General features: G+C 47.1%; 1 protein-coding gene across 1 annotated transcript; it reads left to right on the top strand.

The window, feature by feature from the left end:
• The first annotated feature begins 2,442 nt into the window (after positions 1-2,442).
• Tnip2 (TNFAIP3 interacting protein 2) lies at positions 2,443-21,737 on the top strand. Its single transcript, XM_051164860.1, has 6 exons — positions 2,443-2,789; positions 13,736-14,026; positions 16,552-16,641; positions 17,730-17,978; positions 18,146-18,265; positions 21,067-21,737. Exons 1-6 carry the CDS (start codon positions 2,511-2,513, stop codon positions 21,328-21,330), a joined length of 1,293 nt encoding a protein of 430 aa, XP_051020817.1. The 5' UTR covers positions 2,443-2,510; the 3' UTR covers positions 21,331-21,737.
• The last annotated feature ends 666 nt before the right edge of the window (positions 21,738-22,403 follow it).

Here is a 22,403-nt window from a genome sequence, read left to right as displayed (position 1 = left end):
CAGAGGATTTAGCTCTAAACTGGCTCCTTCCCTGAAGTGAGCAAGCTGGGCAAGCCAGTAGACACAGCGTGTCTCATGGCTTTGCTGCAGTGGTCACACACCACCATTTCCCAAGGGTCCTTTCAGTTACGGAGGACAAGTACTACTTACTGTAAGGGGGCCTGCCCATATGCACGGCTAATGGAAAAGGGACTCCCTTTTAGAGGATGGATACCACAATTACACGCACCTTCCTAAAAATCAAAGCTTTTGAACTCCAAACACATGTGGCCTACAGTGTTTGTTCGAAGAAGTTTCTGGGTCGTTTGATGTCTATTTTGCAGTTCACAACCAGGCTTGAAAGCACTTCAGTGATCCACCTGAGGTCAAACATGGCGCACAACAGGGAAGGGTTAAAACCACATCAGCTCTGAGCCAGGGTTCTTCTGTGTGGTAGCCACCCCCAAACCACACTTCCCCGTCATCCCCCTCCACTGCCTCAGCCAATCAGATTTATGCGTAAAACATGGTTTTGTTTAAATCCCAGGTGTGGGATATGGGGGAGCTGATCCTGTTTGTTCACAGCTGATACTGGCCTCCTGAGAGAGTACTTGATGTTTGTCAGCTGCGTACTGCCTCGTGCAGGGGGCGTGGTCTTTGCCAGTTGGGATAAATGGCAGACCCAGAGAGCGACTGGGGGCTCAGAGGAAGAAGAAGGCCGCTGGTGCTTCCCTCCCGCTGCTCCTGGTTGCTGTTGATGCACTGGGACTAGAAGAAATAGGAGATGTCCTGAAACGAGGATTGGACTTGCCCCAAGGAACTACGACCCTAAACAGCAGGAAGCAGCTAAGGAAAACCACGCCTCCTCCCCTCCTCTCCGCACTAACCTTTCTCTCCTACCTGGTGTTGGGGTATTGGAAGGGATTGGGGAGGAGTATGGAGAAAGAGATTTGAGGAACCGAAGATAAAAATAGATTTTAAACGTATATCAACAGCACCTTGCATGATCATAGCAATGACTGTGCTAAACGATCATTTAAAACGTGCCTTGTAGCCGGGCGGTGGTGGCGCACGCCTTTAATCCCAGCACACCGGAGGCAGAGGCAGGCGGATTGATGTGAGTTCGAGGCCAGCCTGGTCTACAAAGCGAGCCCAGGACAGCCAAGGCTACACAGAGAAACCCTGTCTTGGAAAAAAACCCCCCCCCCCCCAAAAAAAACAAACAAAAAACCAAACATGCCTTGTGGATGTTTGAATGAGAATGGCTCCCAAAGGCTCGTGTTTGAATACTTGGTTCCCAGTTGGTGGACATAAATATATATATATATATATATATATATATATATAAATACTTGTTGGAAGGGGTGTATCATTACGAGTAGAGAGATTTTGACGTTTCAGTATGCTCTCTGCCTCTTGCTTTGGGGGATGTGAGCTCTCAGCTTTAACCATCTGACACTTAAGCTCAATTAAATACTTTCTTTTATAAGCTGGCTTGGTCATGGAGCTTTGCCACAGCAATAGAAATGAAACTAAGGCACACCCGTTCTCTACTGCCGCAACACCCCTACTAGGGAGCGAGGCAGCAGCTGTGACCTAGCTCTTCTGAACATGAGTTTTGGCTCCGCGGGCTAAGAAGGAAACAGGTCTGTCACTCATGGTGTCCATCCCATAAATATTTGCCGAGGTCTGGCTTTGCCTATAGTGTGATATTGTAAGTGGGAGTGTTTCTTCAGGCTTAACCAGAGCTTGGCTGTGGATCACAGGGGAGCAGACAGGATGTTAAGCACAGACGACTGAGCAGAGGAGGAGAAACGCATCAGAAGGGACCCCCATGTGACCTTAGCGAGGAGTCTTTGAAAGATCCTTACTGTGGGGAGTTGGGGGAGGAGAGATTTCCAGTGGGAAAAGTGCTTGCGTGGAAGCTATGGGAAGGAAAAGGGCCACAGTGCCCTCCTGTCTGCGGCTCTAAGAACAGCACCTAACTCTAAGTGGTCCTAACTTGAGTTTAGGGCCGAGCTGGAGTCTGGTGGCTGGCTCTGGGATCCATCATGCACTCTGGATGGGAAGAGCTGTCTGAGCTCAGCGTCCCTATGCGGTCAAACACAAGCCAAGCATCTGAAGAGGAAGGAGCCCAGCCAATGAAACCTGACCACACTCCCAAGTCCTATGTTTGAAGCCCTTTGATTTGTTTGCTTTCCTTCAGCAGCTATACCAGAAGATACCTAACCCCAAGGACCTGGCCGCAAACCGGATCTGACTCCAGGAAAACTCCTGAGTCGCAGGGAATAGGGCCGCGGTCATGAGCCTAGGACTGTGGGCAGACGGCCTTTGGAATGAAGCCTGTGCGTCAAGACCGCTGAGTGGGAGGGGGCGGAGCCAGACTCCGGGCTGTGGGGGAGGCGGAGCCAGTTGTGGGTGGAGGCTGACTAGGCTCCTGGGAGTAGGGCAGCGAGGAAAAGTTCCGGGAAGGCCGGTTGTCGGTCCCGGAGAAGTTGGGGCCCCCCAGGTCCCCAAGAAGACCCACCGCCATGTCGTCTGGGGACGCAAGGTCTAGTAGACAGGACGGGGCCCCGCGCACGGCCGCCGCGCTCTGTGGCCTGTACCACGAGGCCGGCCAGCAGCTGCAGCGCCTTCGGGATCAGCTGGCCGCGCGCGACGCCCTTATCGCGAGCCTCCGCACCCGTCTAGCGGCTCTGGAAGGGGACACGGCGCCGTCGCTTGTGGACGCGCTTCTGGATCAGGTGGAACGCTTCCGTGAGCAGCTGCGGCGGCAGGAGGAAGGAGCCACCGAGACCCAACTGCGTCAGGTGTGGGGCGGGCAGGCGCTGCTGCCCAAGGCGGCCTGGGGATGGCGCGGGGCCCTGAGAGGCGCGAGGGTGTGAGGCGTGTGGTGAGGGGCTGAAGAGCGCGAGGGCCCGAGCATGGTGGTCTAAGGGGCGCGCTGGGGTCTGAAGGGAGTTGGGTTATGAGGGACACGAGATCCTGAGGCCAGTGGGTCCTAAAGGAGCGCGGGGTCCTGAGGCTCACAGGGTCTGAAGGGCATCTGTGGCGCAGGGAATCCTGAAGGGTTGCAGTCTGAAGGGCCAGAGTCTGGGGAGCTCAGGGGCCGAGGCATGTAATGTAGGGATATGCAGGCGTTTTCTGGCGCAGGAGGTTCTGGTGAGCATCATGGTGTTAGGGGTGTGGACCTTTGACTAGTACTAAGTCCTGAGGGTCATACTCAGGTTATGAACAATTCTGAGGGACATGTAGTGGAGGTAAATTTGGGGCTGAGCTCCTGGGTGTGTCTTGACTTGGAAGGGTGCTGCTGCGGAAAACTTAACTGTTAAGTTCTGAGGAACTTGAGGGGCTCTGGAGTGTAGGGATCTGTGGGGTGTTTTATTCTGAGTTAGTCTTGGACACATGGTTTTGTCGGTAGTTAGCTTCTCAAATCTGTGGTCCAGACCCTAAAGGGCTGTGTAGCTGATTTGTTTGTTTGGTTTTATTTTTGGTTTTTCCAGACAAGGTTTCTCTGTGTTAGCCCTGGCTGTTCTGGACTCTTTGTAGACCAGGCTGGCCTCGAACTCACAGAGATCCACTTGTCTCTGACTCCCCAGTCCTGGGATTAAAGGTGTGCGCTGCCACCACTGCCCAGCTGTGTATAGCTGTTTTAATCACTGCTCTATTGCTTTGAAGACACACCATGACCAAGGCAACTCCTATTTTAAAAAGTGTTTAATTGGGGCCTTGCTTACAGTTTCAAAGGGTTAGTCCATTATCCTCATGGTGGGGAGTATGGCAGCTTGCTGCTGGAGAAGTAGCTGAGAGCAACATCCTGAGCCACAGGCAGAGAGAGACACTGGCCTGGTGTGGGCTTTTGAAACCTCAAAGCTCACCCCCAGTGACACAGTTCCTCCAACAAGGCTACACATCCTAATCCTTCTCAAATAGGGCTGACTCCCTGATGACTAAACATGCAAATATATGAGCCTATGAGGGCCATTCTTATTGAAACCACAAGAGTGAGGCACCAGCTTTGAAGAAGATGGAGTTCTGAGGAGAAAGGTGTTCAGGGTTCTGTGGGTGCATGGTTCTGAGGGATACTAGAAGCTCTAAAGGGCATGGGTGAGGCACCGGCCCTAGAGAGTCTCAAGGACATATTGAGAGGCATTGCTTTCTGGGGGATGTGTGTAGCTTCGTGTGTGTGTGTGTGTGTGTGTATGTGTGTGTGTTGGGTTATTGCAGTGCAGGTCTTGGCTAGTAATGTGTCTGTGTGTTCTGTGTTGGGGAAGTCTTCTGGAGAATGTGGCTTCCTGAACCTTGTGTGGGGTGCCAGGGAGGGACCTGAGAGATGCATAGGATTCTAAAAGATGGAGCTCTGAGAGAGAAGACCCACCTTTTGGGTTGGTGGAATTTTACTATTACATGGGAAGAGCCTGCCAGTGTCTGATAATGTCCACACTCTTATTTGGTCCTCCTTGTCACTTGGTGGTGTTTGGTCTCTGTGAGATACCATAAGCACACAAAATTGAAACCAGAGCAATAATACTTTCCTGTAGCAGTTATTCCCACCTTTGGATGGGTACAGGCATTTGGTCCATGGCTATCCTGGTTTTCCCAGGAAAGAAAGTAAGCCTGAGTGGAGAGTAGTTGGTAAAAAGATAATGTTTGTTTCCAAGATCACCCTTGCAGCTGGGTTTCTTTTTGTTTTTCTCCGGCCCCACCCCCTGTGTACCAGAGATTGAACCTCGAGCCTACATATTCTAGGCAGCTGCTCTACTGTTGAGCTGCACGCATCTCCAGTTCTTTTTACTTTTCACTTTGAGACCTGGTCTCACTAAGTTGCCCCAACTGACCTTGAACTCACTGTGAATTCCAGGCCGACCTTGACTTTGGATCCCGCTGCCTAAGTCTCACAGGTAGATGGTATTACAGGCCTTTGCCACCAGGCCGGGCACAACAAGATTTTAGAGGGAAAAAAAGAGTACTTTTTTTTTTCTGATGGTAAAATTCAGAATATCTGAAAAATAAGGAAAGAATAAAATAATCCTACATGCTTTTTGCATTTCTCTCACCTGTTATTTCTTTGCAAAGACATGTGTACTTGCTCTTGTTGATTTCATGCTTACTAGAAAGTTCTACGTTATCTTATGTTGGCATTGTTTTCTTAAACTTTTAAATATCTATTTATTTATGTATTTATATGAGTACTCTATTTGCATGTATGCCTGAATGACAGAAGAGGGCATCAGATCCCGTTACAGATGGCTGTGAGCCACCATGTGGTTTCTGGGAATTGAACTCAGGACCTCTGGAAGAGCAGACTGTGCTCTTATCCGCTGAGCCATCTCTTCAGCCCTGTTATTGTTTTCTATCTGCATCATTTAAAGTACCAACAGCAACCAGGTGTCTCCCTACTCCAATGCTCCCTCTTTCGGGAAGGAGGGTTGTAAAATACCAGAGCAGAAGGGAAATGTAGGCATCACCAGGTCTGTATTGTCAGCATTCTGGACATCAGGAGCCACAGATGAGTAGGGAAAGGCGATCTGAAGGAACCCCAGAATTTGTCAGCAGAATATCAGTCAGTGGGAACAGTTAGAGTAAGGAAGCTCCCCATAATCAGAACAGAACTACACTTGCCGTCTGGTGGCCGCTGGTGTTCAGTGCAGACGTTATCCACACACACACCAACCGGGACTTATCTGTATCTCTGTAGAGGTTCCGGACAGAACCAGTCTGTGGTCCCAGAATTACTGGTCTTCTGGCATATAGGTTTTGTTCGGGGATTTTCAGAATTATTTGCAATTTTATTTAGGAAATTTTTGTTGACTTTAAATATTACACGACTATTGTATGGCTCCCCAGTCTGCCAAGGCAAATGTAATAGTAGAAATATGTGTCAAAAATTACCCTGTTAAAAAATTACCTTGTTAAAAATTACCCTGTTAAATTTCATTTCAGTGCTGTTTTTTTTTTTTTTTTTCTTTCTATGATGTAGCTTCTTTGGTTATGTGGTTTGCAGAGGTGTGCACAGGATAAGGCTAATGTAGCTAATATAACTTATTGATTATTAATGTACTACATTCTATGACTACACACTAGTAACTGTGTTAGTTACTTTTCTATTGCTGTGAAGAGACACCATGACCAAGGCAAGTTATAAAAGAAAGTGTTCAACTGGGGGCTTACTTACAGTTTCAGAGGGGGAATCCGTGGCCTTCATGTGAGGAGAAAGGCAGCAGGCAGGTATGGTGCTGCTGAGCAGTAGCTGAGAGCTTACGACTTATCCACAAGCGAGAGGCAGAGGAAGAGATGGGGGATACAGGCACCCCCTCCCCAGTGACTGGCACACCTCCTCCAGCAAGGCCACACCTCTCACTCCTCTCCAAACAGTTCCCACCCACTGGGAACCAAGCATTTGTATCTGTGGCCTTTGGAGGCCATTCTCATTCAAGCTCTGGGGTAACTAATGTCATACACACAAATATGTGTAAGCACAATTTTAGCAAGTGACAAAGAAATTGTGTGCTTGTCAAATTAGTGTAAATACAGTATCACTTAATTTTTTATCTTTTTCTTACCTCTTACTGTCATTAAATTCTACTGGTGAATGCACATTGACATGTTTTAAATGATCTGTTCTTCATCTGCAACAAAAGGAGAATAACTGCAGCTGGCCTTAATTTTGAAAACAAATAATGTGGGGCTAGAAAGATGACTCTGCGCATGCCTTTAATCTCAGCACTTGGGAGGCAGAGGCAGGCAGATCTCTGAGTTCAAGGACAGCTGGGAAACCCTGTCTCAAAAAAAAAAAAAAAAAAAAAAAGTACATATTGCCCTTGCAGAGGACCCCAGATTGGTTTACAGTATCAAGAGGCTCACAAATGCTGGGCAGTGGTGGCACATGCCTTTACTCCCAGCACTCAGGGAGGCAGAGGCAAGTGGATTTCTGTGAGTTTAGGACACTGTGGTCTACAAAGCAAGCCCAGTACAGCAAAGGCTACACAGAGAAACCCTGTCTCGAAAAAAAAAAAAAAAAAAAAAAAAAAAAAAAAGAAAAAAGGTTAACATAATTATTTCCGTATGTAGTAAAATATATTGTGACAATAGGCAACTAATTAAACAAGACTGTGTGCAAATTTAGATTTCTGGACATGGGGTGAGGAGGGCATGCTTTAGACTTCTCAGAAGCAAAAACAGAACGGGGAAAAATATCACAAGCAAATGACAAGGGCCAAGAGACCCCAGACGCTCAAAGGTGCACAGCATTAGGTACATCACACAGCACAGGGCTTCTGTAATTGTTGCCTGGGTTTTGATCCCGAAGAAATCCAGTAGCACAGTATGCCTATAGTTCCAGCCACATGGGAGGCTGAGGCAGGAGGATTATAATCTTAAGGTTAGCTTGGACTACATAGTAAGGCTTTGTCAAAAAAAAAAAAAAAAAAAAAAAAAAAAAAGAAAAGAAAGAAAAAAAAATCCAATGGAAGTCAAAGCCAGAATAAACTCTTCAAAGGGAGTTATTTCAGGGTCTCTTCATAAGATGTTAACGGCAAAGAAAACCACACAGCTGTGCAAACTGTGTACACTGTTAGCAGTTCAGATACAATGAGAAAAATTTTTTTCCTAGTGATATCTGGGATTGCTCTACTTAGTCCAAGATTTGGTTTTCCTGGGCTACCTTTCCATTATATACAATGACAGAAAACTTTTGTTTTTTGAAACAGGGTTTCTCTGTTTAGCCCTGGCTGGTCTGAACTCACTTTATAGACCAGGCTGGCTTCGAACTCACAGAGATCCACTTTCCTCGACAGAAAACTTTTTGAAGACTCCAGATGTGCCCTTGAACATAGTCCATATATAAAAACTGCACCTTGAGTGGCTCAAATGTGCCAGTGGGATGTATTTAAACATAAACAACTATGAAGTTGTTTCAAATTCTATAACAACTAAGAATATTGCTGGTTCTGAGCATTTAACTCAACACTTGCTATCCTGAGGCAGAAGGAGCTGAATTTGAGACCAGCCTGAGCTACATGCAAGACAATATCAAATAACACAATACACCCAAAGAAGCAAGATATTAATGCCTTTTTTTTTTTTTGTGGATACAAAATTGTGAACAGCACATGTTGAAGGCGATTTGAAGAGGGCTGGTAGGACTAGAAAATGTTTATGTAGCACAAGGTCAAGGGGCCGCATCTGGTAATGGCCTTTTCAGGTTCCCAAGTTGGCCAAAGGGGTGTACATACAAGGAAAGTGTAATTTTGAATTTTTAAAAAATATTTTAATATTTTATTTAAATTACTTCATTTTGTGTATGTGTGAGTGTCTGTGTGCATGTATGTGACCCGTATGGTTATTTGGTGCCCATGGAGTCCAGAAGAGGGCATCAGGTTCCACGGAACTAGAGTTACAGGTGGCTGTGAGCCATCTGATGTGGATGCTGGGAACTGAACTCCAGTCTTCTGTATGAGCAGCATGCGCTCTTAACTCCAGAGCCATCTCTCCAGCCTCCCGTAATTTTTAATTCTTAAGGAGCATTTTAATGATTCATTATCCATGAAAGTGAGTGTTTTTTGCTTACCCATTGGTCAGTTTCATGAAGGGTGTGTTTCAATCACGGATGAGGGAAGAACAGAAGTTGTATCACCTCCATCACCTCCCAGAGGACCCCTTGTTCACTGAAGCAACAAGGCGGGATTAAAACCGCAGAAGCAGCTGGACATTAAAGTGCATGCCTTTTATCCCAGCACTGGAAAGGCAGAGGCAGGTGGATCTCTGCGTTCTAGGTCAGGCAGGTCTAACAGGGTGGGAATCCTGGAGTCTGGGGATGTGGAGGAACTCAAGTTCACCTTTGACAGACAGTAGCCAGTGTGTCTGGATGAGGCTGTAAACTTGTCCTCGTGATGCCTTACCTCATCTGCAACTTGAGGGCTGATGACTTTGCAAACTTCTTCCAGATGAGGTTTTCTGGGTTAGTGGTGCTAGCTACCATGTGGCCTGTGACTACACGACTTCATCCTGTTGTCTTCACAGACCCGGCCTGATCCTGGAATCAGAATCCTCTCCTTCCAACTGCTCTCTTCCTGTTTTGCAATATTGTATAGAGCAGGGGTCCTCAACCTGTCATGACCCTTTTGGCAAACCTCTTTCTCCTAAAACATTTACATTATGATTCATAACTGTAGAAAAGTTATAGTTATGAAGTAGCAACAAAAAAATTTTATGGCTGGGGGTCACCACAGCATGAGACACTGTATCAAAGTGTCACAGCATTAGGAAGGTTGAAAACCATTGGTCTAGAGTGAACGACTTTGTCTCAAAACAATCATAAACAAAAAATTCCAAATAGTACACATGCTTTGGGTTTTTGTTTTTTGTTTGTTTTTCAAGACAAGGTTTCTCTGTGTAGCCTTAACTATCCTGGATTCACTTTGTAGACCAGGCTGGCTTCGAACTCACAGCAATCTGCCTGCCTCTGCCTCCCAAGTGCTGGGATTAAAGGCGTGCGCCACCACCACCTGGCTAATGTTTTTATATTTAATAAAATCCAGGGGCTGGCGAGATGGCTCAGTGGGCAGCAGTGCTCTCTGTGCAAGCCTGCTGATCTCTGTGCACAGCCAGGGTGGAAGGAAAGCACTAACTCCTGAAAGTGTCCTCTGATTTCTGTATGTGTGCCACACCACACGTAAACTTGCACACATCCTACACACATACATGTGCAATAGTAGTAAATAAAGTTATAAAGACAGTAATAATGCAAGTGTGTCTTTATAGCATGGTTGGTGTCTCATTTATCATGGTGACAAGGTATAGGGATGTTAGAGACTGTACCCTCCCACCATCTCCTGCTAGGAGAGGCTTAGTTGTATCCCTGGCTTTTGGGAATTAGTTTCTTCATTTGTAGAGCGGATTGACTGAGGCTAAGTCTGTTTACATGTGAGGATTCTTTACATATGGTAAAGCACAAATGTAAGGCCAGGTCATTAAAAATGGTCATTTGGTCGGGCAGTGGTGGCGCAGCCTTTAATCCCAGCACTTGGGAGGCAGAGGCAGGTGGATCGCTGTGAGTTCGAGGCCAGCCTGGTCTACAAAGGGAGTCCGGGACAGCCAAGGCCAAACAGAGAAGCCCTGTCTTGAAAAACAAAACAAAACAAACAAAAAACCAAACTATGGTCATTTTGGCCAGGCTGGTGGTGTGTGCAGGTCGGTCCTATCCCTCAGTATGCTAAGCATGAGCTCAGGGATTCAAGCCAGTCTTGGCCAGCTAGAGAAAGTCTTTATTTATATGTATGGGTGTTTTGTCTGCATGGATGTCTGTGCACTACGTGCATGTCTGGTGGCTTTCGGAGGCTAGAAGAGGACGTCAGAGTCCCTGGAACTAGAGTTACAGACGATGGCGAGTGTGGGTGTTGGGAATTGAACCAGGATTCTCTGGAAGATCATTCAGTGCTCTTAACAGCTGAGCCATCTCTCCAGCCCCCCAAAAAGCCCTTTTCTCCCCTTTTTCTTCCAAGACAGGGTTTCTCTATGTAGCCCTGGCTGTCCTGGAACTCACTCTATAGGCAAGACTGGCCTTGAACTTAAGAGATCTGCTTGCCTCTGCCTCCCAAGTGTTGGGATCAAAGGTGTGAGCTCTCCTAGCTCTCTAGAAGTTTTTTGTTTTTTCTAGACAGGGTTTCTCTGTGTAGCCTTGGCTGTCCTGGACTTACTTTGTAGACCAAGCTAGCCTCAAACTCAGAGATCCTGCCTCTGCCTCTTGAGTGCTGGGATTACAGGCCTGTGCCACCATGCTCTGCTCAGAAAAAGTCTTAAAACAAAGTAAAACCAAATTGCACGTAAGGACCTGTAGTCTCAGCACATCCTGAGGCAGGAGGGCTGCCATGAGTTTGAGCTTAGCCTAAGCTACAAAGAGACCCAGTGTCCAAAACCAAAATAATAATTATTCTCTGCTGGCCTAGAACTCATTAGGTAGGGCAGGCTGACTCAAATTCTTAGCAGTTTTTCTGCCTCAGCTTCCCAAGTGCTAGGATTACAGACATGGGCTGCCACATTCAGTCTTTTTTTTTTTTTTTAAGTAGTAGTAATTAGGATTTCAGGCTATAGTAGTTTTCTAAACAAAGTACCAAAAATGGTGAACTTTTTTTTTTTTTTTTTGGTTTTTCTTTTTTTATTTAATTAATTTATTCAGATTACACCCCTGGTATCCTCATGTTTCTCCCTCCCTCCCACTTTCTCCCTATTCCCCTCCTCTATGTCTGTGACCGAGGAGGTCCCCCACTATGATGATTATAGGCTATCAAGTCTCATCTTGGTAGCCTGCTTATCGTTCCTCTTGAGTGCCACCAGGCCTCCCCACCAAGGGGATATGGTCAAATATGGGGTATCAAAGTTCATGTCAAAGTCAGTCCTGCTCTCCACTCAACTGTGGAGAATGTCTTGTCCATTGGCTAGATCTGAGTAGGGGTTTGATGTTTACTGCATGAATTGTCCTTGGTTACTGCAATAGTTTGAGCAGAACCCCTGAGCCCAGATCCACCCATCACGAATATACCCAGACGATGCTCCAGCACACAACAAGGACATATTCTCAACCATGGTCATAGCGGCCTTATTTCATAATAGCCAGAACTTGGAAACAGTGTAAGTGTCCCTCAGTGGAAGAATGGATAAAGACCCTGTGGCACATTTACACAGTGGAATACTAATCAGCTATTAAATACAAGGAAATGCTGAAATTTGTGGACAAATGGATTGAACTAGAAATGATCATAAAGAATGAGTTAACCCAGAAGCAGAAAAACTCAAATGGTATATAGTAACTTATAATTGGGCACTAGCCCAAGGGGCATGTCCCATGAAAGTCTCCACTTACCAGCAGATTGGGATAGATGTAAGGACATCCTTTTGGGACTCTAGGTGAGAGAAATATGGGAGAACAGGGAAATAGAAGGCTCCAGAGGGTCCTAGAAACCTACAAATGGTGAACTTAAAGAAGCAGAAATGTAATTTTCTCATTCCTAGAGGTTCGAAGCACCAGATCAAGGTGTCTCTGCTGTCTCTGCAGGTTTCGGGGGAAGGTCCTTTACCTCTGCCAGCCTCTGGTAGTGGCTGCCAGTCCTTGGTGTTGTTTGGCTTGTAGGTGCTACATCTACAAGGTCTTTGTCTTCACATGACCTTCTCTCTTAAGTACCTCTGTCTAAACTAGACATGAGGTTCAGTCCTAATTCAGTGTGACCTCACTTGAATGAATGATATCTGCAAATACTTGCTATTTCTGTTAAGTAACTTTACTTTGTTGATATTTCAACCACAGGGTTTCTCTTTGTGGCCCTGGCTCCTGGCTGTCCTGAAACTCACTCTGTAGACCAGGTTGGCCTGGCCTCAAATTCAGAGATCAGCCTGTCTTCACCTCCTAGTAATTAATTCTTTTTTTTTTTTTTTTTTTTTTAAAAGAAGAATTATTTATTTATTTTATGTCTATGAGTGCTCTATTTGCATGTATACCTGCAAGCCAGAAAAGGGCGTCAGATTATATAGATGGTTGTGAGCCACCATGTGGTTGCTGGGAGTTGAACTCAGGACTTCTGGAAGAGCAGCCAGCACTCTTAACCTCAGAGCCATCTCTCCAGCCCTTAATTCTTTTTTTGAAACAACATCTCACTATGTAGCCCTGGATGGTTGGAACTCATTCTGTGCAAACCAGGCTGGCCTCAGACTCACAAAGATCCGCCTACCCCTGCCTCCTTGAGTGCTGGGATTAAAGGTGTGTACTACTGGGCATGGTGGTGCACACTGTAATTCGAGCTCTCAGGGAGGCAGAGGCAGGAGGATCTCTGTGGTTCGAGGCCTCCCTGGTCTACAAAAACAGTCCAGGACATCCAGGGCTACACAGAGAAACCCTGTCTTGAAAAACCAAAAATAAATACGTGAAGGGAGGGAGGGAGGGAGGGAGGGATGCACCACCACATCTGGCTAAGACTAATTTTAAATGAAGATAGAAAATATTAAGCCAGGCATGGTGGCGCATGCCTTTAATCCCAGCACTCGGGAGGCAGAGGCAGGTGGATGGATCGCTGTGAGTTCGATGCCAGCCTGGGCTGCAAAGTGAGTCCAGCACAGCCAAGGCTATACAGAGAAACCCTGTCTCAAAAAAACATAAAAAAATTATAAGATGAAAAACTCCATTAACTATACTATTATCTCGAAAGCCAGAGTGTTATGTAGTGATACATCATCCTTGCCAGGTTTTTCTTTTTTTCTTTTTATTTTTTCCGAGACAGGGTTTCTCTGTGTAGCCTTGACTGTCCTGGACTCGCTTTGTAGACCAGGCTGGCCTTGAAGTCACAGTGATCCACCTGCCTTTGCCTCCTGAGTGCTGGGATTAAAGGCGTGCGCCACCACACCCGGCTCCGTTTTTTTTCCTTTTAATCACATTTGCTTTATTTTTAATTTTTTAATTTAAAATTTTTCCTCACGTAGCCCAGACTTGCCTCGAAGTTGCTATATAGTTGGGGGATTCCTTGGACTTCTTGTACTCCTGCCTCCATTCCCTAAGTGCTGGGGTTACAGGTGTGGTGTGTCCTAGCATGCCTGGGTTTGAACCTTTGATTTTGACTTTGTTTCATTTAATGAACCTGCCTTTACGTGTTTTTAGATGGAGTCTCCCTAGCTGGCTTCAGATTCCTGATCCTCCTGCCTCAGCCTCCCCACTGCTGGGAGTATACAAACGCGCCACCTAAACTGCGCCTTGCATTTATTTTTTGCTTAGGAAGTTGAAAGACTTACTGAGCGACTAGAAGAGAAAGAGAGAGAGATGCAGCAGCTGATGAACCAGCCTCAGCATGAGCGAGAGAAGGAGGTCGTCCTGCTGCGGAGAAGCGTGGTAGAGAAGGAACAAGCCAGGGCTGCCAGCGACATCCTCTGCCGCTCCTTGGCTGATGAGTCCCACCAACTGCGCAGGACATTGGCTGCCACCGCCCACATGTGCCAACACCTGGCCAAATGCCTGGATGAACGACAGCACGCCCGGGGAGACGTTGGGGAGAAAAGCCCTGATGAGGTAGGGAGTGCAGCTAATCAAGTGAAGGTTCTAGTGTCAAGAGGCATGGCCTGCCATTCTCTAGGACTCTGGAGTGATCACTGAGGTCTTGGGGCTGCAGAACCTACTCTCTTCTCAGTGAGAAGAACAAGCTTGCTTATCAGGAGAGATCTGATGGGTCAGATGACACGTAGCCTGTCTCCCCGAGTCCCAGCATTGCCCGTAGCTGATCCTGTATGTGGGCTAGGAGAAGGCACTTCAGTCTTTTCTGCACTGAGCTTAGGAAGGAAGAGCTGGGGATAGAAGCACTGTCCCCAGGAAGTGCTGTCACATGTGTATTTGACAAACAAACTGAGGTAGATCTAGGTGATGCTGCTGGAAGATCCATGAGTGGCAGCCTTTTACAGGCTCCGCGCGTCTGAGTGGTAAGAACTGATGCAGCCAAAAGCCTCATAAAGAGCCAGAACTCCTGTTCCCAGTAACATGGCCTGCCATAAGCTAGGCTGCTGTGTGGCTGGCCTCAGGGCTATCGCGTCTTCATTGTCGTACATAGTACATCTTCATGCCTCAAAACAATGAGCTATGTTGCTAGGAGAGGTGGACAGCAGAATGGTGACAGAGGGGCCAGAAGGGCCAGGTTGCAGTAGGGACCTAAGTAGAGCCCTCTGTGCCTCCGGGCCAGGACATTGGGTTACAGCTCCGTCTGTGTGAGGGCTGGTTGAGGAGAGGAGCATGGCCAACCTTTTGGCATAGGACATTCATAAGTCATGGGGAGAGATGCATCTCACACACCAGAGGGCTCCTGGACAGGAATAGCATGTGACTGAGGGGACCAGGACTCAATATAGGCCAGGCACCGGGCATGGTACCTTATTTCCTGCTGGCAGGCGGTGCTGACCTGTGTAGAGCTGACAGGAAAACAGGCACATATGGCCTCAGTTACCAGTGGGTGTATCTGTGACTTTTGTGTTACTATGACGACAACATCAACAGAACGGCTTTAGGGAGAGTTTCGGTCTGTCATGGTGGGCACAGCATAGCCAAAGTCAAGGTAATGGGAACCAGTGACAGAGGGTCCTCACATAGTGACACACAGGAAGGCGGCGGGGGAGGCAGAGAAGGGCAGAGACAGAGAGGCAATGAGACACTGGGTCTAGGGGCCAGGCATCATCTTCAGACTGCTATGCTACATCCCCTAAATTTTCTATTTCCTCTACAAACAGCAGCGGAGCAAGCTTTTAATTCATGAACCTGTGGGGAACACTTCCGATTCCAATCACAACACTGGGCCAGGCTGACTCTGCATCTTGTGTGCACTGCGCCTCCGCTCTCCCCCACCCCGTCCGAGCCACAGCACCTCTTGTTCACACTCTTCCTAGGCAGTTCTCTGAGGCTGCAGCAGTGTTCGCGAGACTGTGTGTGTGTGTTTGGAGGAAAGGGGACACATGGCCACCAGCAGCTTCTCGAAAGTGTAGAGAAACTCAATTGAGAACCATCTGTCTCAGTTGGATTTCACAAAAAGATCTCCCTAGAAGGAACATGGTTGTATAGGCTTTTAAATTTTTTTTTAAAGATTTATTTATTATGTATACAATGTTCTGCCTGCATGTACACTCGCAGGCCAGAAGAGGGCACCAGATCTCATTATAGATGGTTGTGAGCCACCATGTGGTTGCCAGGAATTGAACTCAGGACCTTTGGAAGAGCAGCCAGTGCTCTTAACCTCTTAGCCATCTCTCCAGCTCAGTTGCTTAAGTTTTTGTATAAGAGGTGATGGGTGCTCTTGTCCAAGTTTGTATCACTGCAACATTCCCTTTGAAGATCTCAAAGTAGCCTCAGTAGCTGGCAGGTGGGTGCTGGCTTATGGCACACAGGCACCTCATGTCTCTTAAGTCAGTATCACTTCTCTGCCTTGGACTCGGCTGAGTCATCTGGGGTTTCCCAGCAGACTGGGTTAGGACATGCACTTCCTGTCATTCAAGGGGAATTCTTAAAACTAATGTCAGTGATTGGCAGTCTCTCTGTATTGCTGAATGCCTGGGATTTCTGGGGTACTCAGTATACTCAAGAAAAGTTTGAGACTTTACAGCTACTGTTGGGGGTTAGTTTGGGATGTGACTTCTGTGGTCGAATGCCCCTGATTCTGACCTTGTGTGAAGCACAAGTTAGGTTGCCTCATCTAGATTAGCTCACTTGTCTATAGGCAGGATTTCTGTCTTGGTGACTGCAGAAGTGAGATGGATCTGTGGCCAGGCCCACACCAGGGATCTGGAAAGCTCCTGGGTGCTGAGGGTGGTATGTTTCTGTTAGAGAGTGAAATTATGTTCCTGTCTAGGAGGAGCTGGACTTGAAAAGTCCAGTTTCTTTTTTTTTTTTAATTTTTTTTCTATCTGTTTTGCTTCTCCATTGAGTGAACAGTCACTGCCTCCTACGGTGCAGCTGCAGTTACAGTCTGTGACCTCAGCCCCTGGTTGCAGCTTCCTTTCCTTTTCTACGTGTGACACACACACAGTGACATGGCTTCTCTTTGTCTCTTCTTTATGTAGCTGGAGTGCCCAAGAGGGGATGCTTGTGGCCAGAGTGTCATTGAGAAGTTACAGGAAGAAAACAGACTATTAAAACAGAAGGTGACTCACGTGAGTATCTAACACCCTCGAAGGGAAACACCAACCCTGACAAATGGCCAACGAAGGCTTTGTCTTTAGCTAGTGCCCCCCTCCGCTGTTTTAACTTGATACACACAGTCTCCAGAGATCTGACCTTTCTGCCACAGAGAACGTATAGGTCCTGACTTTCTCTGTCTTCCCAGAGTTGACTAGTCAATAAAGGAAGTGCAAGAATGACCATCAGGAAGTAGTTTAGAGTGCATGTGTTGTATATGTGCTTGTGCTTGCATGAGGAAGCTACAAGACATTAGGCAATTGTACCCCACCTTATTTCTTGCAGCAGGGTCTCTTGCTGAATCTGGAACATATAGCTTTGGTTAGGTTGAATGGCAATGAGTTCCAGGAATCTCCCTGTCCCCCCATCCCCAGCAATGGGATTACAGCTGCATGCATCATACCCAACTTTTACAGGTCTTGATGCTTGCTCAGAAAGTACTTGACTGTCTGTGCCACTGCACCCAGTAGTTTTGGGTTTTCTTTTTCCCACTCTGGGAAGTAGTTTGTGTGTGTGTGTGTGTGTGTGTTTTGTTTTTTGAGACATGGTTTCTATGTGTAATAGCCCTGCTATTGTGGAACTTATTCTGTAGATCAAGCTGGCCTCAAACTCACAGAGATCCACCTGCCTCTGACTCCAAGAGCTGGGATTTAAGGCGTGTACCACCATACCCAGCTGGGAAGTAGTTTTTAAGGCAGGGAAATTACACTGAGTTCATATCTGTTTAAGACCATTATTATGGCCAGGTGGTGGTCGCACACACGTTTAATCCCAGCACTTAGCAGGCAGATCTCTGAATACAAAGCCAGTCTGGTCTACAGACAGAATTCCAGGCCAGTCAGGGCTATATGGAGAAACCGTGTTTCAACAAAACAAAACAGAAAATGACTGTTAGTGTGGCTGTTACTTTAATGTATCAGGGTTCCTGGTAAGCTTAGAACTCTATACAAAAGAGAAAGGGAGGCAGTTTTTCCTTAGGAAAACTGTACTTGGTAAATTATTGCTGATAACCACAGATCTATGTTGGTTTGAGCAAAAGTCTCTTTTGGTTCTCTCTTTCCAGGTGGAAGACCTCAATGCTAAGTGGCAGCGTTATGATGCCAGTAGGGATGAGTATGTGAAGGGGTTACATGCACAGCTAAAGAGGCGGCAGGTCCCTCTTGAGCCTGAGCTGATGAAGAAGGAGATTTCCCGGCTTAACCGACAGCTGGAGGAGAAAATAAATGATTGTGCAGAAGCAAAACAGGAGCTGACAGCTGTGACGGTGGCCCGGGACACTGCGCTGGAGCGAGTGCAGATGCTAGAGCAGCAGGTGCCCTCTGTGTAGCACTGACAAGGATGTTTACACTCCACAGGCAATGGCCATAGCCTTGGGACACTTTTGGTGGCACTGGGTGGGATAGTCATAGAGTAGTGGGAGAAGCCAGGTAAGGATTTTCTCCTTCCTTGAATGGAAATGTGTATTCTGTCTTTTCTCAGATTCTTGCTTACAAGGATGACTTCAAATCAGAAAGGGCAGATCGGGAACGAGCTCATAGTAGGATTCAAGAGCTAGAGGAAAAGATCATGTCCTTGATGTACCAAGCATCCCAGAGACAGGTAAGAACACCAAGAGAATTTCTCCCTTTAGATGTAGTTTTGATTTTTGGTTTTGTTTGTTCCTTGTTAAATTAATTTTGAGTCTCTTTTTCTGCAAAGATTTGTTGGCTGACAATACTGTTAGTGATGGGCCCCTCCCATGTATGAGCAGAGTAATCCTTCCTGGGCCTAGGGTGTGGCCATAGAAAACCGCTTTGTGGGCTGGGCGTGGTGGCGCACGCCTTTAATCCCAGCACTCAGGAGGCAGAGGCAGGTGGATCGCTGTGAGTTCGAGGCCAGCCTGGTCTACAAAGTGAGTCCAGGATGGCCAAGGCTACACAGAGAAACCCTCTTCTTGAAAAACAAAAAACAAAACAAAAAACAAAAAAAACAAAAAAAAAAAGAAAAAGAAAACCGCTTTGTGGCTTGGTGTGGTGGTGCACACCATTGATGGCAGCACTTGGGAGGCAGAGGCAGGCAGATCTCTGTGAGTTCAAGGCCATGCCTGATCTACAAAAGCGAGTCCAGGACAGTCAAGGCTACACAGAAAAACCCTGTCTCGAATAAACAAAAAAGAAAGAAAGAAAGCCCCTGTGTGGTACTGTATTTAGCTGTGGGGACCACATGGTGGCTCCTGTTGGTAAAGGCTAGCTGTCCTCAGGGCCTTTCCTGTTTCTTTGCTCATTGTTGCTATGCAACACAAGCATACCCCAGGCCTCGGGTGCTTTATTGGAGATTCTGTGTCTGCCCTTGTTGTCAGATAGAGACCCTTGTTACTATGTTGCAGAGGTAGGACACATGAGGTCCTTTGGATAGCCTGTTGCCACCTCTGGCTTTAGTGCTAGTGTATATTGTCCACCTGGATAGACTCACATCTGCAAATTTCCACGAAAGGTTTGTTACTTTAGCCACTTAGTATCGGTACATCTTCTGTCCTGGGATGAACCCCAGACTTACCTCAGAGAATTTACTCTCCTGACATAGTAGAGGCGCCTCTGGAAATCAATAGGCTGAGAAGGCAGAACTGACTTTGAAATGTTCTTTCCCAGTAAAATGTGAGAGGAACAAGGTATCTGTGAAGCCGACCCACACTGTTCTGTTCTGAGCAGCTGCTGGACCTCATCAGTCTGTGCACCAGGGGCACAGGAGCGTCCTGGTGGATTCCTTTCTTCCCCTCCCTTGAGCTAAATTTACATCAGGGGGCTAGACACAAGTACCAGTTCTCCTAATGAATGATTTTGGTGGAAACCTGTGGCCTTCCCTAAGTCCATAGGCCAAAAGGGGGGTGCCAGAGGGCTTCCACAGTCGCAGAGGACCCTCCTCCGAACCTTTGCTTAGCTCCAGCAGTCCTTTTGACATCATGTAATGCAGTGTGTATGTTTCCCCATCCCATTCTAGACCAGGTTTGTGCCGGGTAAGAAGGCCATAGAGGAGGCTATTCCCATGAAGCCCTAGGACTGAAGGCATAGGATAGAATCTTATATAGCATGTAACATGGGCAGGAATGAGGCTTGGAGAGATGGCTTAGTGGTTAAGAGCACTAGCTGCTCTTCCAGAGGTCCTGAGTTCAATTTCCAGCATCCACATGGTGGCTCACAACCATCTATAATGTGATCTGATGCCCTCTTCTGGTGTGCAGGCGTACATTCAGATAAAGCACTCATATGCATAAAATAATAATCTTTAAAAAAACAAAAAATCATGGGCAGGAATGGGGACATTTTTCTAACATGACTGTGCTTTTAGATTGCAAGGTCACTTATTGTGCAGTTATGATGGCCTCAAGCACCCTTTCAATGATGTGCCAGGAGTGATCTCACCAGTTCTAGGCTTGCCAAGCCAGGTCCTCTGCAATAGTTGTGGCCTCTCAAGCCCCCATTGTTGCTCTGCCTACGGGGACAACCACATGACAGTGGTGTTGAAGTATGAGTGGTAAGACATTGTCCCTCGGAGGAAAATCCAAATTCAGATGTGAAGCAAAAGCAAGAGTAGGTAGGTGCTGGAGTTAAGGCCTCCTGTACATGTAGCGATGGGCACCTTTGCCCATAGTGCTTTGTGGCACTTGTTTAGAGCACATGTTGCAGACTGTGGCAAGGGTATGCTCATGGCTGCCACTGTAGGTCTCTGAGGCTGTAAAGTTACATTGAGGTACAGTGGGACCTAGTTTGCCTGTTGGCTGGTTAACGCCCCGATGCCCACACCACCCCCATCTCTGCTTCTCTCACTCTGGTGGTTGTGGGGCATGGCCTCAGGGCCCTTTCCCTGAGTAAACATCCTAAGGCTGAGGGCTCCAATCAGGGCTTCCAGTTAATGGATGGGGAGGAGGCGCCACACAGATCTGTTCTTTCATGATATGACCGAGTACCTGTAGGACTAATTCAGTTGTTCACTCAGTACCTTGGTCAAGACAGCAAGAATCATAAGATTTAAGGAATGAGGTCTTTCAATTTAAGCTGTTTTGTTTTGTTTTGTTGAGAGAGGGTTTCTCTGTGTAGCCTTGGCTGCCCTAGACTCACTTTTTAGACCAGGCTGGCCTCAAACAGTGATCCGCCTACCTCTTCCTCCCGAGTGCTGGGCCAATTTAAGCTTTTAGACCCTCCAGAGAGCCAAGTAAAATACCTTGATTCTAGAGTTTTGCTCCATACTCTTGCGGTATGTGGACTGAGAGCTGATGTTTGATGGAATTGAGGTGTTGATACAGCAAGAAGCAAGGCAGGTGGGAGGGATATAAGTTCTACTCTTGAGATAGCGTGTCTCAAGTTGTTAGAGGCTTTGTGACATCCAGCACAGCTCATGTAAACTGACCTTTGCCTTCTCTGCAGGATTCCCAGGAGCCAGGACCCTGTCGGATTCATACAGGGAGCAAAACCGCCAAGTACTTAGAGATGGAAGCATTGGAGCACGTGGCACCTGGTGGCTGGAGGCCTGGGTCTCGGTCCCAACAAATGGAACCTTCTGCAGAGGGTGGGCATGTCTGCACAGCCCAGAGAGGTCAGGGTGACCTTCAGTGCCCTCATTGCCTGCGGTGTTTCGGTGATGAGCAAGGCGAGGTATTCCTCAGGCACTTGTCTGAGTGCTGCCAGTGAGGCAGAGCCACCATGTCCGTGTGGCCAGTGACCAGCACAGCTGCTCTAAGGGATTGGTATCCTCAGACTCAGTCCTCAACTCAGTGTGTTGCATTCTGCTGGGATCTAGGGTCCACAGATGGGCAGGGTCACTGATAGGTGCAGTGTGTTCTCTCTCCAGGGTGGAAGCTACACCCTGTTGTGTAGTGAGCTCTCTCCCTGACTGATCTGTGCTGCACTACAGTTACATAGTACACTAGAGCCTTCCCAGACACAGCAGAGCCACATAGATGCATCCAGTACCATTACCTTGCAAAAACACTTATTTTCAAAAGTGAAAGTACCTTTATTTCTTTTTTGAGACAGGATTTCTCTGTGTAGCCTTGGCTGTCCTGGACTCGCTTTGTAGACTAGGCTGGCCTCAAACTCACAGCGATCTGCCCACCTCTGCCTCCCGAGTGCTGGCATTAAAGGCCTGCACCACCACACCCAGTGCACCTTTATTTCCTAACCACTTATTTTTTTGTTATAATAAATGGACTTACTACTGTGTTGCTCTGAGAGTTGGGCTGGGATGTATGCATGGACGATGGGTGTTTTCTGGTTGCTCAGGAGAGACCAGCTGGTAAGGAGAAATATGCCTGCTGTTTTCCCCCAATTCAGAGGTATCAAGGAGAGCTGCCAGCCCTGCCTAAGGCTTCATAGGCAGAGGTTGCCTTAAAACTTGAGGAATGAAGACTTCTAGGAGACCATTGGATAGGGGGATGTTATGAGCTACTCAAGTGACTGGGTACTAGCCCAGTGCTTTGCATTGGGCATCTTTAGTCCTCCTGGTCCAGGATATAAAGGAAAGGGGTGGGTATGAAGTAGGTGGCAGGCCATACAGAGAATGTGCCATGACTGCTAAACCAGGGCAGCATGTGATTGCATCATGGTATATTTAGTGTCAGGGCAAGAAACGAACTGTGTGCTGGCTGAAGAAGACTGTGCTGTGCTAAGGGTTTGCCATGTATTAATCCCTTCCTTTTAACAGTTTTAGGGGGTCTTCATCACAGGTGAAGATGAGGCACCAAGGGATTAAATCACTACTCCAA

The sequence above is a fragment of the Acomys russatus genome, chromosome 22 (assembly GCF_903995435.1).
Source record: "Acomys russatus chromosome 22, mAcoRus1.1, whole genome shotgun sequence".
Taxonomy (NCBI): domain Eukaryota; kingdom Metazoa; phylum Chordata; class Mammalia; order Rodentia; family Muridae; genus Acomys; species Acomys russatus.
The sequence above is the reverse complement of the archived record's forward strand: the minus strand, read 5'-3'. Positions and strand labels throughout refer to the sequence as shown.

Excerpts from the sequence above, each read along its gene's own strand:
- Tnip2 (XM_051164860.1), top strand. The coding sequence starts at position 2,511 with ATGTCGTCTGGGGACGCAAGGTCTAGTAGACAGGACGGGGCCCCGCGC. Across the intron at positions 17,979-18,145 it reads TGCAGATGCTAGAGCAGCAG|ATTCTTGCTTACAAGGATGA; the intron begins GTGCCCTCTGTG and ends GTCTTTTCTCAG. Across the intron at positions 18,266-21,066 it reads ACCAAGCATCCCAGAGACAG|GATTCCCAGGAGCCAGGACC; the intron begins GTAAGAACACCA and ends CCTTCTCTGCAG.